This window comes from Puma concolor, chromosome A3 (assembly GCF_028749965.1).
Source record: "Puma concolor isolate L17-30 chromosome A3, mPumCon1.1.hap2, whole genome shotgun sequence".
Classification (NCBI taxonomy): domain Eukaryota; kingdom Metazoa; phylum Chordata; class Mammalia; order Carnivora; family Felidae; genus Puma; species Puma concolor.
Genome location: NC_141669.1, coordinates 86160058 through 86176024, shown reverse-complemented (window position 1 = coordinate 86176024; position 15967 = coordinate 86160058). Strand labels below are relative to the sequence as shown.

Here is a 15967-nt window from a genome sequence, read left to right as displayed (position 1 = left end):
GTCATTTATGTGGAACGCTTGGCCCATAAGGTGGAGAATAATGCTCTCCTCAGGTCTTCCTTCCAAAGAGTCCAGTAGGAAGAGGAGGAAAAAGAGTAGCTCTGCATTAACCCGACACAGAGTACCTCAGCCAGGTGACCAAGACTAACACTGCAAAAGCAGTTAAGTCACGTTGACAGCACGTACCCTTAACGTGGGATGACAGTGGAACTTTACCTCGGTGATGTTGCCTCCCAAATCCATAACCTCAGTCTAGTCATGAGAACATGAGACAAATTTGAACGGAGGGACCTTCCACACCTATCTAACCAGCATGCCTCAAAACAGTCAAGGTCATCCAAAATCTAAGGAGAATCTGAGCAACTGTCACAGCCAAGAGGGGTCTGAGGAGACCCTACGGAGGAGTCTATACGTACTCCTAATGTATGCAGGGTACCAGATACTACAGATAAGGTGGTGTCCTGGATGGGATTCTGGGACAGAAAAATAACATTAGGTAAAAAATTAAGCAAATATGAATAAACTTACGGACTTCAGCTAACAATAACGGACCGGTATTGACGGGACCGATGTCGATCAGTAATAGGGAAAACTGGGTGTGCAGTATACGGGAAGTCTCTATCCTTTCCTGGCGATTTTTCTACAAATCTCGAACGTTCCTAAAATGAAAGGTTGATTTTTTAAAAGTTTATTAAAAAAAAAATCCTATAGCAGGGCAGGACGGACGTAACAGAAAGCTTGGCTAGATACGGTGTTTCTACATTTACAAAAAATCTCTTTTGCCACAAGTGGTGTTTTAGTCTCTTAAGGTTTAATCATTAGCCAAAGAAACAGAAATATTTTAGTGCAAATGGACTGAAAAACAAAATGAAAAAACTTGGATAATTTTACTAGAGAAAAAGATGCTTAGAGCTATTACATACTTTATTGAGCCAGTCTTATTTCTGTCTTTTGGCTAAATGCTTGGTCAAGTCTGAACAGTTGACGGCTTCCAGTTGCCCTTAGAATCGAACCCAAAGTCCTAAGCGTGGCCCACAGAATCCGGCTCCTGCCTACCTGCTTTGGCTGCATTTTAAACTACGCTTCCTGCTATTTTCACTGATTGGAGCTGCACAGTCTTTCTATTCTGAAATCTTTTTTTTTCGTTCTAAAATCCTATTAAGTCTCTCTGCTTTCACTCTTCTTGTCCGGCATCTGTTATCTAATGCCGGGCAGCAAACCATCCGCGACACTTGGTGTGGCTTTAATGTAGCCCCTATTCTGTTCACTCAGGATGTTCAGAGTCTATCTGGGCTGGTCTCACCTTGGACACTCATGGGGCAGCTGGAGCGGGGACGGGGGATTAAGTCACACCTGGTGGTCAGTGCTGTTGGCTAGTATGTTTTTCTAGCATACTAGAAAAGTGGCTCTCTCAGGTGGCTGCAGTAGGGGTCCCAGAGTGAGAGGAGCATTCATGTGATGAAAGCAAATCACAAGACCAATCTATATTCGAGCAGCAGGAAACAGACTCCATGTCTGACAGAAGGAGCAACAAAGAATATGTAGACATTTAAAATCTATCACGTGTACAATGCTTTTCCTGAAAGCTTTCCTTAACTGTCCCCTTAAAAATAATCTCTTTGGCGGGCACCTGGCTGGCTGCCCGTAGAGCATGCAACTCTCAATCTTGGAGTCGTGAGTCGGAGCCCCATGTTGGGTGGAGTTTACTTAAAATTAAAAGAGAATTTAAAAAATGTTTTTAAATTTCTTCAAAGAGGTCTTTCCTAACATACATTTCTTTCTTCCTTTTTCTTTCTCTCTTTTTTTCCTTTTGAGAGAGCTAGAGCACAAGCTGGGGAGGGGGCAGAGGGAGACAGAGAATCTTAAGCGGGCTCCACACATGGCTCGATCCCACAACCCTGTGATCATGACCGGAGTTGAAATCAAGAGTCAGATGCTCAAGTGTCTGAGCCACCCAGGCACCCTGCAACCACTATATTTAAAGCAGCTCTTCACCCTACATTCCCCATCTCTCACGATTTCATTTCTCGGTTTGATTTTCTTTCTGTCATTACGATCATCCATTATTTCATTGAGCAGGAACATAATTAACTCACACCTTTGTTTTTTCTGCCACAATACTATAGCCAGCCAGGTTTAACAGCTGGAAAAGCAGAGCACTTCAGTAAATAGCACTTTAGTAAAAACAAGGTAAATGAACATAAATTTGTCTCTTCTGTCCCCTCCCCAAAAATGACCTATTTTTTAAAATTCAAGGTAAAGTAACCTGAGGTGTTTTTACAAGTCAGTTAATTTAGAGCTTCGGTTTCCAACATTAAGATGACCAGTTTAGAGATTTACTCTTTAAAGACCACCCCAGGGGCGCCTGGGTGGCTCAGTCGGTTGAGCGTCCAACTTCAGCTCAGGTCACGATCTCGTGGTCTGTGAGTTCGAGCCCCGCGTCGGGCTCTGGGCTGATGGCTCAGAGCCTGGAGCCTGCTTCCGATTCTGTGTCTCCCTCTCTCTCTGCCCCTCCCCTGTTCATGCTGTGTCTCTGTCTCAAAAATAAATAAAAAAAACGTTAAACAAAATAAAATAAAAAAAAAAAAATAAAGACCACCCCAAACGCAAATAATCCTTTCGCCTGAACCTCTGGTTTGTTCCAGTTTGTTAAGAAAGCTTACACAGGATAAGGTCTGAGGGACTTGTTTCCGTCTACCAAAGAATAGTGGCAGTCGGTGTGTCAGCCCCTGTGGCGTCAGGCTCTCCTGAACGCCAGGCCACTGTAGCCCCCAGCACTTCACGGTAGGGTCCCCAAGACGTGGCTGGACTATGGGGATCATGCCCGATCCCAGTCAATTCTGGTACAGAAGGTCGTACTATAAAGAATGACACTTTTCCACTGGATAGTCTGCTCAAATAAAAGGAGACCAAGTCATTACAGAATGTTTTTCCACTTTATTTTTTTATGAATGACAGACCTACTCAATAATTTTATTCAGTTTATTTAAATAAGGATAAGGCTACTTAAAAGACCTTTACATACAAAAATGTACATTACAAGGTTAAACTCTCTGTACTGAATTACAAAACCTGCACAAGCATTTAATAAAAGAGCACGCTTAAAAACATTTTGACCGTTTTGTAACCTCTTAAAATTACTGAAGGTCCACAGTAGTAAATAGAGGAAGCTCTTACACGTGTATGATTTAAGCTACTGGCAGTTTTACTTAATGTAAGTTTTTAAAAGGTCATTGCTATTGAATGAGTCTCTAGACCAGTTTTAGAATCATCTCTCAGAAAACGAAGTCAACCAAAATATTATTTCAAATAATAATTACAATTCTGAGGAATTTTAATACTAGCAAAAATATTATGGCCTCATAGTGGTAGTTGAACCAACTTTCCAAAGTGTCTCGTAGCCGTCTAGATTAATAAAGCTATTTTGGTAAACTGCACTGCCTTTACGGCCACTGGGAAGCAATTTAGGGCCTTTGGTGCTGCAGGGGCTGGAGACTTCCAGAATTCACGCGGCAGTCTATGATCCCTCAAATGTAAGAGGAACGGGGGTTATCCTATCTTCACTCCTCAATGAATGCGTAGGGCCAGGCATTATGACCCGCAAACCTAAGCCTGATGCTTAGGGTCTGCAGAAAGGAGGATGGAGAATAGAAGCAAAGAAAGTTAAAATATGGGAAAGGAGAATAAGAAAAAAGAAACCGAGAACAAAGAAGCTGGGGAAGAGCAAGACCACCTGCCAGTGGCAGAAGTGGTCAAGTGCTCATAACTACACCTCAGAAGCCACTCACTGACTCGAATGCCATTCGTCTGCCTACCACCCCCCCCCCCAAAAAAAAGCTGGCTCTGTTGAAACAGGAAATCGATAGTAACAATATTACAATGATCGTGAGTCAAGAGTATTCCAAAGTCGTTTGCCATTCAACTCAATTCCTTGTAAGCTTTAAAGCACACCAAAGGAACCCTTCAAAACCTAAGATTGCCGACACTTCTGCCTCAAAGTCCCATCATTCAGTAGGCTTCGTCATGTGGAGGAAGACATCTCAAGACCAGCTGTATGTAAACACCTTGAGAAGGCACAGCGCTCTGAGATGTCAGCATTAGGTAATACACAGTCCATGGTTTCCCACTTCTCCACATTTCAAACTCAAAATAGCCCAATAATATGCTGCTATATGAGCATTGATTCTGAATGTTCGTAATATAAACTTCAATTTGAAGCAACAATGTTACACAGTTCAGCTGTTATTACCAACCTACTCTGTAAGTTAAATATACAAATTAAAAATTAATTTTCTTGAGTAACTAAAAATAAGTTTCCACTGACTTAAAACTGTCAAATGGCTAACTCTCTCTTAACTAAGAGAGAATGCAGATGGGAGCAGCAGGGACAACTGAATACAAAATTCTGTCATTCTACTCTAAAATCTGCACTTTTAAAATCTCCTTTTACAGTTATGTAGAGGGTTACAGTTGTCCTTCAACAGTATTACACGCATCAGCCCCGCAGGTAACTATGTAGTTACTGATTTAGCACATCATGCAACACATCGTATGTACCAATTTTGTCTCGTATGTATAGATTTATCGACTGGATAAAGGCAGAACGGCTAAAAACTGTAGGGTTAAAGTTTTAGTACCATATGTACCTGCAAGGCTGAATGAATTTTTTGTAAGGCTATTTGAGAGCTGAACTAAAATACTTGCGTTAACAAATCAAAAGAGGAACGAGACTGCTGTCAGAAGTAAAGAAAAGGCAAACCCCAATTTGAAGATCGATCACATAAGGAAAAAAGTATAAAGTATCCTCTGCACTTGGTTAGAAATACAAGGCAAAACGTGGACATGAGAACTCACGGCTCTAAGGTATACCCTACTTTCCCACTGATTCCCACCACACAAATGGGATGGTGACACCATTCCAACAGGAACACACAACCTCAGTGGATAACTTGTGCGTGTGACAGACAGTCCTGCGGGGAGCTGTCCCCGTCACCCCAGCAGGGAGCCCCGTCCAGCTGGTACTCGTCTCCCATGCTGCCACTCTGGGGTGACTTCTGGCCTCAGTATCTTCTCGTCTTCTGCCTACTCCAGATGACACTAAGCTTCCCTCTCACCACTATCCTTCCTGGACTCTCTGAAGTTCTAGAATTCCATCCCCCTCTTCCTACTCTCTAAACCTTCTGCCATCGGGTGCCATCTTGAACATGACCACACCTGAAGGCTTTACAGTTGGCTTCTTTTTGAAAAGCTGCAGCACCAGGGAAGGAGCGATCCCTGCGCTCAGAGTGAGATCACAGACTGCTCATGAAAACAGCAGGTAGGGCTACTACACGGCCAGGACATCTTAAAGGGCAGACCAGCTGTGAGAACGACCAGTCGGCTCCTAACAGACCAATCCTGTCGGGACTTCAAGGGAAGGAGCAACAGCAAGCGCTGATTTACCTTTTGATTTTTATGGGGAAAGGCAATGTAAGCACTTGGAGAACAGCAGTTTCATCTTATATTCTGAATAGTTTATCGGCAGCACTACAAATATGCTTTATTGGTGAACCTTGAGGAGTTTGGCAGTATTTACTAAAACGTTGGGATAAACTGTCAAATTCTTTTGCTAGGGAAAAGAAATAAAAATGGTGAACTTCCAGAAGATTTGAGCTTAAACAAAACCTCAAATTTCCCCAAAGACTAAAACAGGCTAATGAGAATAATTCTTAAAAGTCATCAGATGCTTTATACCAGACTTGCAGCTAATAATTGACTAGGATCGCTATAAATGACTCACACTAAGCCACTTGTTGAAAAAGAAATTCCTTCCAAATCAGGGAACAAAATGCAAAAATTAAAAAAAAACAAAAAAGGAGGAAGGGAAAAGGAAAGACTTTTTTCAAACCTAATTTGAAACCTCTTTGGAAAATTCCACAATAATCAGGATCTCTGTAAATACTGTCAATATATGTGAACTTGCTTGAAAAACTACAGTTACAGTTATATTTACATTTTTGGAAACTTTCCTTCATGGCCATGTAACATGCTGTATCTTCCTCTTTGCTTCCGGGGGCTTCAGGTTATTCTGAAAAGACATGAACAGAAATCAGTATATACTTGCAGAAATGGCAGAGAATAACTTGAAATGAGCACTCTAAACCACCGAAGTGTACTACTAATCTATGCACAGTAGATCACTGCTGCCATCTGGTGGGAAAAGACTTTAGGAGCTTGGGGAAAAAAAGCCAGCCCCCTGCCACCCTTTTTTCCAGCTGTGGTTCTAACGTCTGCAAATTAGAATCGCCCACGGCACTTACAAACAGGCCCAGACCGGGGGCCTTATCCCACAACCAATTAAGTCAGAATCCACGGGAGGTGGCAGGAATGAAGCTCTGACGTCTGTCTGGGTTTTCAGGAAGCTCCTCCAGGTAATTCTAAGGTGCATTCAGAACTGAAAAGCACTGAAGGCTCCAGACCTGCTTCCTTCCTGCCTGCCCCATCGCCTTCCTCAAATTCACAATCCAAGATCTTAACACTCATTATTAAAAAAATAAATAAAACAAACCTCTGAAGGAGTAAAATTTTTGAGTAGAAAAATGCTTTCTAACAGACCGAAAGAAAAGATCCTCGAGGCTAACTCTTATTTTTGAGGTCTAGATTCTTCCTCCTACCTTTTCTCTTATTCTTCCCTCTCTTATCTGACACCCTTCTCCCACTTCCCACAGAAGTGACTGAAGTCCATCAGTCTAGAGGCAGCCCGGTGTCAAAGGTGCATGCACTGAGGTGAGACAGACCTGAATTCCAACTGCAGCCTGGCCACTTAGTAACTCTGACACCCTGGACAACTTTATTTAAATTATCTGAGATTCTATTTCCTCATCTGCGAGATGAGAAAAAGACCTGTGCTATGTCACAGGGTCACTGAAAGGATGAACTAACATAAGAAGCATGAGCTGGTCACACTCACAGTAGTTTTCTTTTTTCAGGGTCTGCTATTTTAGAATGTTGGAACTAGTCTGAGTCTTGATCCTTTGGACACACAATTCCAAGAGGATAATAAAGTCACTGTATACTACAGGAATACTACAGAGACTGAATGCCTGTGTCCCCTCGGAAGTCCCATTTTGAAACCTAACCCCCAAGGTGATGGTATGAGGAGGCACGGCCTTTAGGAGGTGCTTAAATAACAAGGAGGAGCTCTGATGAATGGGCCCTCATAAAAAAGACCTCAGAGAGCTTACTAGCCCCTTCCACCAGGTGAGAACACAGCGAAAAGCAGCCAGCTATGAACCAGGAAGTGGGCCCTCACCAGACACTGAACCTGTCAGCGCCTTGATTCTGGACTTCCCAGCCTCTAGAACTATAAAAAATAAATGTTTGCTGTGTAAGCCACCCAATCAAAGTTGTTTTTTTGTCATACCAGCCTAAATAGACTAAGACAAGAAATAAAAGCTATAAAACTGGATATTTAAAAGTAAAATAATTTTCTGACATGTCTAGGGAAGGATCAAATATACACACACACACACACACACACACACAATCTCAACAATTAAACCCTAAGTAAACTCTAAATATATTGCCTATCTCTACCAAATTTGCCAGTATATGAAATCCAAGCATCTAAATGGTTAACTATAACACAGTCCAACACAGTAGATTCCCCTAAACTTCCTCTACCCTCCAAGGGTAGGTAAATTTGAGAAGGGGAGGTAAGTGATAAATCCTAAACACTCTAGTGTGGTTTAAGATAAGTGCAAAACAGACAGACTAAAGGTCAAGCTCTAAAACGCTACTTAATAAATATGTGACCCTGGGCAAACTGCTTAACATTCTGAGCTTTGCTAACAAAGGAATATATTCCTCTTTTAGTTCCAAGATAAAGGATCTAAATGAGAAAACGCTAGGAAAAGTGCCTAAGACACTCTCTTCACACATTTTAAGCAGAAAGAAATCGAGTGTACACAGACTTCAAGCTGTATTACAAAGCTGTAATCAAGACAGTATGGTACTGGCATAAGAACACACTCAGATCAATGGAAGAGAATAGAGAACCCAGAAATGGACCCACAAACTTATGGCCAACTAATCTTTGAGAGAGCAGGAAAGAGTATCCAATGGAATAAAGACAGTCTCTTCAGCAAGTGGTGCTGGGAGAACTGGACAGCGACATGCAGAAAAATCAACCTGGACCACTTTCTTACACCAGACACAAAAATAAACTCAAAATGGATGAAAGGCCTAAATGTAAGACAGGAAGCCATCAAAATCCTCGAGGAGAAAGCAGGCAAAAACCTCTTTGACCTCGGCTGCAGCAACTTCTTACTCAACTTGTCCCCAGAGGCAAGGGAAACAAAAACAAAAAGGAACTATTGGGACCTCATCAAAATAAAAAGCTTCTGCACAGCGAAGGAAACAATCAGCAAAACTAAAAGGCAACCGACAGGATGGAGAAGACATTTGCAAACGACGTATCAAACAAAGGGTTAGTATCCAAAATCTATAAAGAACTTATCAAACTCAACACCCAAAAAACAAATAATCCAGTGAAGAAATGGGCAAAAGACATGAATAGACACTTCTCCAAAGACATCCAGATGGCTAACTGACACATGAAAAAACGCTCAACATCACTCATCATCAGGGAAATATGTATCAAAACCACCATGAAATAACCACCTCACACCTGTCAGAATGGCTTACATTAACAACTCAGGCAACAACAGATGTTGGTGAGGATGCAGAGAAAGAGGATCTCTTTTGTGCCGTTGGTGGGAAAGTGAACTGGTGCAGACAGTCTGGAAAATAGTATGGAGGTTCCTCAAAATATTAAAAATAGAACTATCCTAAGGGTCAGTAATTGTACTAGAAGGAATTGATCCATGGGATATAAAAATGCTGATTTGAAGGGGCACATGCACCCCAATGTTTATAGCAGCATTATCAACAAAAGCCAAATTATGGAAAGAGTCCAAATGTCCATCAATGGGTGAGTGGATAAAGAAGATGTGGTGTGTATATGTATGTATGTATGTGTGTGTATATATATGTGTATGTATATATATATATCTATATATATAGGTACATGTGTATACACACACACACACACACACACACACACACACACACACAATGGAATATTACTCAGCAATCAAAAAGATTGAAATCTTGCCATTTGCAATGATGAGGATGGAACTAGACAGTATTATGCTAAGCAAAATTAGAGAAAGACAGTATGACTTCACTTATATGAAGACTTTTACATACAAAACAGATGAACATAAGGGAAGGGAAGCAAAAATAATATAAAAACAGGGACGGGGACAAAACATAAGACTCTTAAATATGTAGAACAAACATAGGGTTACTGGAGGGGTTGCGGGATGGGGGATGGGCTAAATGGGTAAGGGGCATTAAGGAATCTACTCCTGAAATCATTGTTGCACTATATGCTAACTCAGATGTAGATTAAAAAATAAATTAAATAAATATAGAAAAAAAAAAAAAGAAAGAAATCGAGTAGACTTTAAAAAATGTTAACTTATCATCATGGATTTTATACTTCCAGGATTCAAACACGAGAAAGGACATGTAAAAAGTAAGATCATTTAAGAGTTCAAGATCTGCTTGTGGCACTGCTCTCCCACCTCAGCTATGAGGCAGACTGCTCGAAGATTTCATTCACATCTCCCATGAGCCCAGAAACTTCTGCACACTTACCACGGCCTCCGCTTCTTCCTTAGGAGCAGCTCGCTTTAACTTCACTGGAGTAGTTCCAACAGGGGACAAAGGTGGGGACTTTGCAGGACCCAAAGGACTTTTCCTATGCGTTAAGTCATGGTTCTGTTTAGTGTCATTATTATTGTGTTCCGTTTTATTGTTCACAGGCAAATTGGAAGACAAAATTAGGGGTGAAACACTGGAAGACGAATTTGGTAATTTTCGAAAGGCATTACTGGTAAAGCTTGCCTGAGGGGGAGGCTTGAGTCGATCATTATCTCCATTCTCTGTCTTTTTCACTTTGATGCTTGTTCTGGTTGAACTTCCATCAAACACAATGAGGGGCCTTTTCCTTAACCCATCCACAGTGCCACTCCTGCAATCACAGAGATGTATTCACGGAAAACATAATTGGAACAGCAAACCCATTCGTTCACAGGAACTCAAAGCTAAAACAATGGCCAAAAAAACATTGCTAAGACTAATCTATTTTAAATAGGACTACTGGGAATCAAATTTTCTATGTTCACCCTAAATGAAATGGTAATATTCTAGGGCTTTGACGTTTAAGGTATTTACTGACAAGAAACGTAAGTTAGCTTTAATGTACACACAAGATACAAATATTTTGAAAACATCGGCCGACAAATTAACCCTAGGACTTAAAAACAAGATTCCTAAGTAACTAAAAAAAATTTTTTTAAGTTTTAAAAATCACCCTCTAATTGACAGAATTATCTTGACTATGTATCAATTATTACTTTAAAAAGGATAATAACCTAGAAAACTATAGCAAGACTACTACAGTAGCAGTCTACAAACGAGACAGAACATTCTGTTCTATTCATTAAAGATCTCTAAAGCCAAGGCATTTTCTAAACTGTAACTATAACATTTATAAAGTTTTAATGTTAAAATTCAGCAAGTCTTCACATTTAGCTTCTGAAAACCAAATTTCCACTCTGAATCACAAAGACAAATTATAAGAGCGTTCATTTGTCCATTATTCATGACACCTCGGGACACAACACAGTTGTTCTTGGGGGGAAAAAAAAACCAGAACCTTTAATTAAACACGTAAGAATTTGAGCGGCCATTTATTAGGAAGAACACTTTAGTCTTACATCTCCAAGTGTGGTCCAGGGACCAGGGGCATTAAGCATCCTCTGGGGAGCCTGTTAAGAAATGCAGAATCTGGATGTGAGGGCGATCTGGCTGCGACATCTGTCACCCCATTGATCGCCAGGGTTGATTCGGCTGATCTGGCTGGCTAGGCGGGTATCCCCTTCCTCCCTCACCGCTCCATGTGCGTCCCTCCCGAAGCTGCACGCTCGGTCGAAGAGGACGACCTTCCCCGATAGAGGAGGACCGTTCTTAGGTCAAGGGTATATGAGTAGCTGCGCTCCCCTGCTAGAACCTCCAAACAAGCTCTCAAGAAATGCAGAATCTGAGGCTTCAACCTGTACGGATTCAGAATCTGCATTTTAACCAGATCCTAGGTGATTCGCCAAACTCACCAATTCTCAGGTCACCACTGAACATTATTTGGTAGAAGGTAAAAAATAAGCTCACTATACACCCACTGTCACCACAGAAGGGAAACAGCGCATCAGCTTGTGAGAGTTCAACCTAAGAGCCCAGAGGCCCGCTCCAGCTTGGGCACCGTGCTGTAGATCTGGTCCCAGCTCTGTGTGGTCTGGAGGATGTCACAGGAGCTCAGTCCATCCACAAAAAAATTAATAAACAATTCAACAATACCTGATTGTCTCTTAGATGCTTCAGCTTTAATGTTTTGATTCTAAAGTCAAATTGTGGTTTTTTTGTTTTTTTTTTTTTAAAGAGCCAAAGATGTCTTCCAAAAGGATACTGAGGGGTTAAAGGGATTTTTATACGAAGTATAACAGTATTGAAAGCTTTGCTTAGAACAGTGTGCCTGAATGTGCAGAGCAAGAAGAAAATACTTTCTTATTAAGAATCAACAGAAGTAAATTGAAAATATATTTGGCCTAACCCAAAGATTTACAAAAGCTAACTCTAATAAGTAGCCTATCCCAGTATATAACCATCAAGCTAAAAGGATCCTCAATCTGAACTGAATGTGTTCCTGATCAAAAGAGTGACTGTATTTTCCAAAAGACTAAGGGCATACGTGTTACATTCTTCAACGGTTTCCACACTTGGGGGAATAATCTCCTGGTCAATCATGAGTTTTTCTTCATAACTACAAATTAAAACCTCTATTCAACTCACCACTAGCATTTTCCCTCGCTCCCACCCTTCACTGTATCTTTTCCCACAATCACTGGTGTACTGCCTATAGACACTACCTTACAAACAGAAACCTCCAAGAATAAGTTCAGTAGTTAATCAATAGCACCCACGTGGGATACAACAGACACAGGAAGAGAAATAACTAGCCCACTCAGGGATGTTAGGACACCTTGTCCTCATTAAGCTATCACTGTTAAAGAAAGGTAGCCTTCTTTTAAAAAGGAAATTTATTTGCTGTGGTTTTATCAAGTATTTTCTGAAATTTAAAAAATTTAAATAGTGCCCCCGAAGCTACATGACAGTTCCTTCATTCCTGCATCATTCAAAGACCTTAATGTCTTAACTTGACTCTACCTTTTCTCCCAGTTCAGCAAATCTTGTTGGCTCTACCTCCAAAATAAATCCAGACTCTGACCACCTCTTACCAAATTCACTACCTCACTCAAAGTCACCACCATCTACTGCCTGGATCACAGTATAGTCTCCTGTTTGACTTCCCTATCTCCCTCCCCCCACCTTAAATTACAGCCAGGGTGATGCTGTTGAAATGTACATCATATGGTGTCATCATTCTGCTCAGAATCTTCCAATGGCTCCTCATCTCAGAGCAAAGCCAAAGTTCTTACAACGACTTACACAGCTTTATGGGATCTAGCCAACAATTTCTGCTGCTCCCCTCCAATAAACCTCTTTCCTCTACTCTCCCTCAGATTCTCTCCACACCAGCCTTGATAGCCTCTTTACTGTTCTTGGTCTATGATGGGCACACTCCTGACTCTTGTATTCTGTCTGGAATGCTAGCTTGCTCCCTACCTTGTAGGTCTCTCTGCTGAAATGTCTTTTCTCATTTGTGTTCTTGGCTGCTTTACCTAAAATGGTAATCTCTCTCCCTGTTGTCCTTTTCTCCTTAGCATTTATCACTACGTAACATACCGTATATTTTATTTCACTTTCTAAATTATGTTCCTCCCAATTAAAACATGAGCAGGGAATTCTGTCAGTTTTATTTGTGCTATAAGCACAGTGCCTGGTGCTCAATAAATAGTTGTTGAGCAAATGAATTTTTCTTACCTAAGTTTACCTGGAGAAAAAGAAGAAACACAAAACTGTTAAGTCATATAAACCAGAACCACTGAAAAGTACCTTTTAGTCTCGTTTTTCATCTCATGTTGCTCTCTTTTCTTTTCCATCATTTTCCCCCATCTGTTCTTTGGCAAATCTCTCTGAGGCAACGGTATTGCATGCTGAACATAAAGATCAGTAAGATTGTCTTTGTTTATTCTTACATCATTTTCAACAGCTATGTTCTTCTGTGGAGAAGGAAACAAAAGTCATTTCAAAATAACATCCTGTGTTTTAATTACTACCTACATAACACGGTAGAACGTTTCTGTTTAAATAACAAATTTTATAATAATAAAATTTAGTAATTATATAATATATAGTTTATTTATAATCATAAAATGTATCGTATAATATATAATCTTATTTATAATTTATAACCATAAAAATCAATATAATATACTCATAATTTAAATTTCCAATTATTATATATTTAATATAATTACAAAATTTGTTATTTAAGTCAGAGATTGTTATCTAAGTCTTACACGGACTTACAGGGACTTCAAGTACACCGCAGTCCTATACAGTTCTCTAAGAAGTACTATTATTAAGAGATTCAGCTCTGCAAACATCAGGTTCAGCCGCATCTTAAAGACAATGGCCACACGTTCACTATGACAAGGACTGCAGCTCACATCTGGTCAGCCAGCATACCAGGCGCGAAGACCATTTCCAGCAGCATCATCTTTTTTTTTTTTTTCAACGTTTATTTATTTTTGAGACAGTGAGACAGAGCATGAACAGGGGAGGGGCAGAGAGAGAGGGAGACACAGAATCTGAAACAGGCTGCAGGCTCTGAGCGGTCAGCACAGAACCCGATGCGGGGCTCGAACTCACAGGCCGTGAGATCATGACCTGAGCCAAAGTCGGATGCCCAACTGACCAAGCCACCCAGGCGCCCCCCAGCAGCATCATCTTAATCTAGGACGTAAACTGAAAATGGGAGACTGCCTGGGGAAACCGGACAAAAGAATTCCAACAGTGATGACAATTTACTACCTGCTGTCAAAGGTCACCCAGAGTGTTACCATCATGATCAAAGCGTGGGCTGTATATTGTTTCCCATGTCTCCCTAATAATGCTTAAGTTGAAGTTAACCACCAAGATTTCAGATGGCCCTACAGATGGAAACTGCAGTCCCTTACTGATGACCATCACAACAGTGCGTCATTACAACCTCCCTTTTACGTTTTCATCAGTCCTTTCTTTTTATTTTTAGTACTTAAAAATTTTTTTTCATGTTTATTTATTTTTGAGTGAGAGAGAGAGAGAGAGAGAGAGAATGTGGCCCTACTTACTGAGCCACTCAGGTGCCCATCACCAGTCCTTTCGAGTAGCTTCCAGTCACTGTCCATCAACCTTGTCAATATTACCTCATTCTCCCTCATTTTCCAATTTGCTCTCAACATCACAGAAAACATATAGCATAAAGAGAAGGAGTAGCTATGGATAGAGTTTGGATTTAGGAAGGAAAACGAAGATGGTAATGAGATCATGGACTCCTCAACTGCAATTCAGAAAAGCTTGGAAACATATGTGCTCAGCTTAACTGGCAAAACAAGCCCAATCTTTGTGCTCTGATAATTATCCCACTTACTGTTTCCTTCCAAATTTAAAAGCACAAGTAGTACTTTTCTCTCTTATACTTGACCACCCTTTGTTATCAATTTTCACCCTCTATACACTTAGAGATACGGAAAAACCCTGGAGAGTCTCTTGGATAACATTCCTAGGGAATTCATAGGCATGTTAGTTTGGGACGCACTGCTCCAGGGTAGTGATTCTCAAACTGTGGTCCCTGGACAAGCAGCAAGAACTTGTTAAAAATGCCAATATTCAGGCCACACCCCGGACCTACTCAATCAGACACTCTGGGGATGGAGCCCAGCAATCTGTATTTTAATGAACCCTAGAGTGATTCTGATGTACTTAAAAAGTTTGAGAACTGCAGGTGAAGGGTAATTGATATCAATACATCTGCAGGGCACTTGAGGAAGTTAGAGAAAGAGTACTGAGGAGAAAACACAAGGAAAACCACAAAACAAGCTACTTGAAACCACAAGGAAACTTTCAGTAATTCTCTACCACTTTAAACCGAACTCATCACTTCTTTTGTCTTATCTTTTGTTGACTATTAGAGGCCACATTAGCTCGAAAAGAGGATATGCTACATTGAGAGCCAGGAGTCCTGGTTTCTCCTCCTGGCTGCACCACTTACCGGTGGTGCGACCTTAAATATGTCACTTCACCTCTCCGAGACTCAGTTTCATCTTTAAACGAGGCGACACTATGAAAAAAGGGCGATTTCTCCGATGCTTCCCAGCCCTGACAGTCTCTGATTACTACCCTTCATTGCTACTACGATTCTTTCCCAGGCCCTTGCTCACATCCAGGCCGCGGGGGTCGCCTAGGACTTCTGTGTCGGAGCCATCAGAGACCCCAAAAAAGAGAAGTCCTAATTCCCAGGAATCCCTGATAGTCTAAGGACGTCTCTTTCCCGGATAGGGGCGTGGGGAGACATGGTCGGTCCGTGTGGAGTGGACGCTGACACAAACCAGGCGGGACAAGCGACGGCGGCGGGTGTGTCCGCTGCCACTCAGGATTACTTGGGGCCGGCTCAAGTCCGAACCTCTCTCCCAAACAGGCCCACCCGCCTCGGCGCGCCCGACCTGCTCCAGGGTGAGGAGAAGGAACTCCTGGGACAGCAGCTCCGGGTGCAGCAGCAGCTCCGAATCAGTGCAGCTGCGACCGCCCACATCCCCCGCCATCGTCGTCGCCAGGAGACCCCGGCCGGCTACCCACAAGGCTCCGCGAAGGAAGCGTCCCGGAAGTGATGTAACGGGCGGGGCCTCGTTTGACGTCACTCTTA

The 15967-nt window shown here is 41.5% G+C and overlaps 1 protein-coding gene across 3 annotated transcripts; it reads right to left on the bottom strand.

Moving 5' to 3' along the window:
- Positions 1 to 640: 640 nt before the first annotated feature.
- Positions 641 to 15934, bottom strand: TSLIG2 (tRNA splicing ligase complex subunit 2). 3 transcript variants are annotated; one of them, XM_086701448.1, is made up of 5 exons: positions 15768 to 15926; positions 13117 to 13283; positions 9703 to 10078; positions 5993 to 6067; positions 641 to 659 (listed from the first exon to the last, which is right to left on the bottom strand). In XM_086701448.1, exons 1-4 carry the CDS (start codon positions 15864 to 15866, stop codon positions 6011 to 6013), a joined length of 699 nt encoding a protein of 232 aa, XP_086557574.1. In that variant the 5' UTR covers positions 15867 to 15926; the 3' UTR covers positions 641 to 659; positions 5993 to 6010. The 3 variants fall into 3 exon arrangements, with proteins under 3 accessions (XP_086557574.1, XP_025788308.1, XP_025788307.1); XM_025932523.2 differs by lacking the exon at positions 641 to 659 and having other exon boundaries at positions 2918 to 6067; positions 9703 to 9825; positions 9952 to 10078; positions 15768 to 15934; XM_025932522.2 differs by lacking the exon at positions 641 to 659 and having other exon boundaries at positions 2918 to 6067.
- Positions 15935 to 15967: the final 33 nt, after the last annotated feature.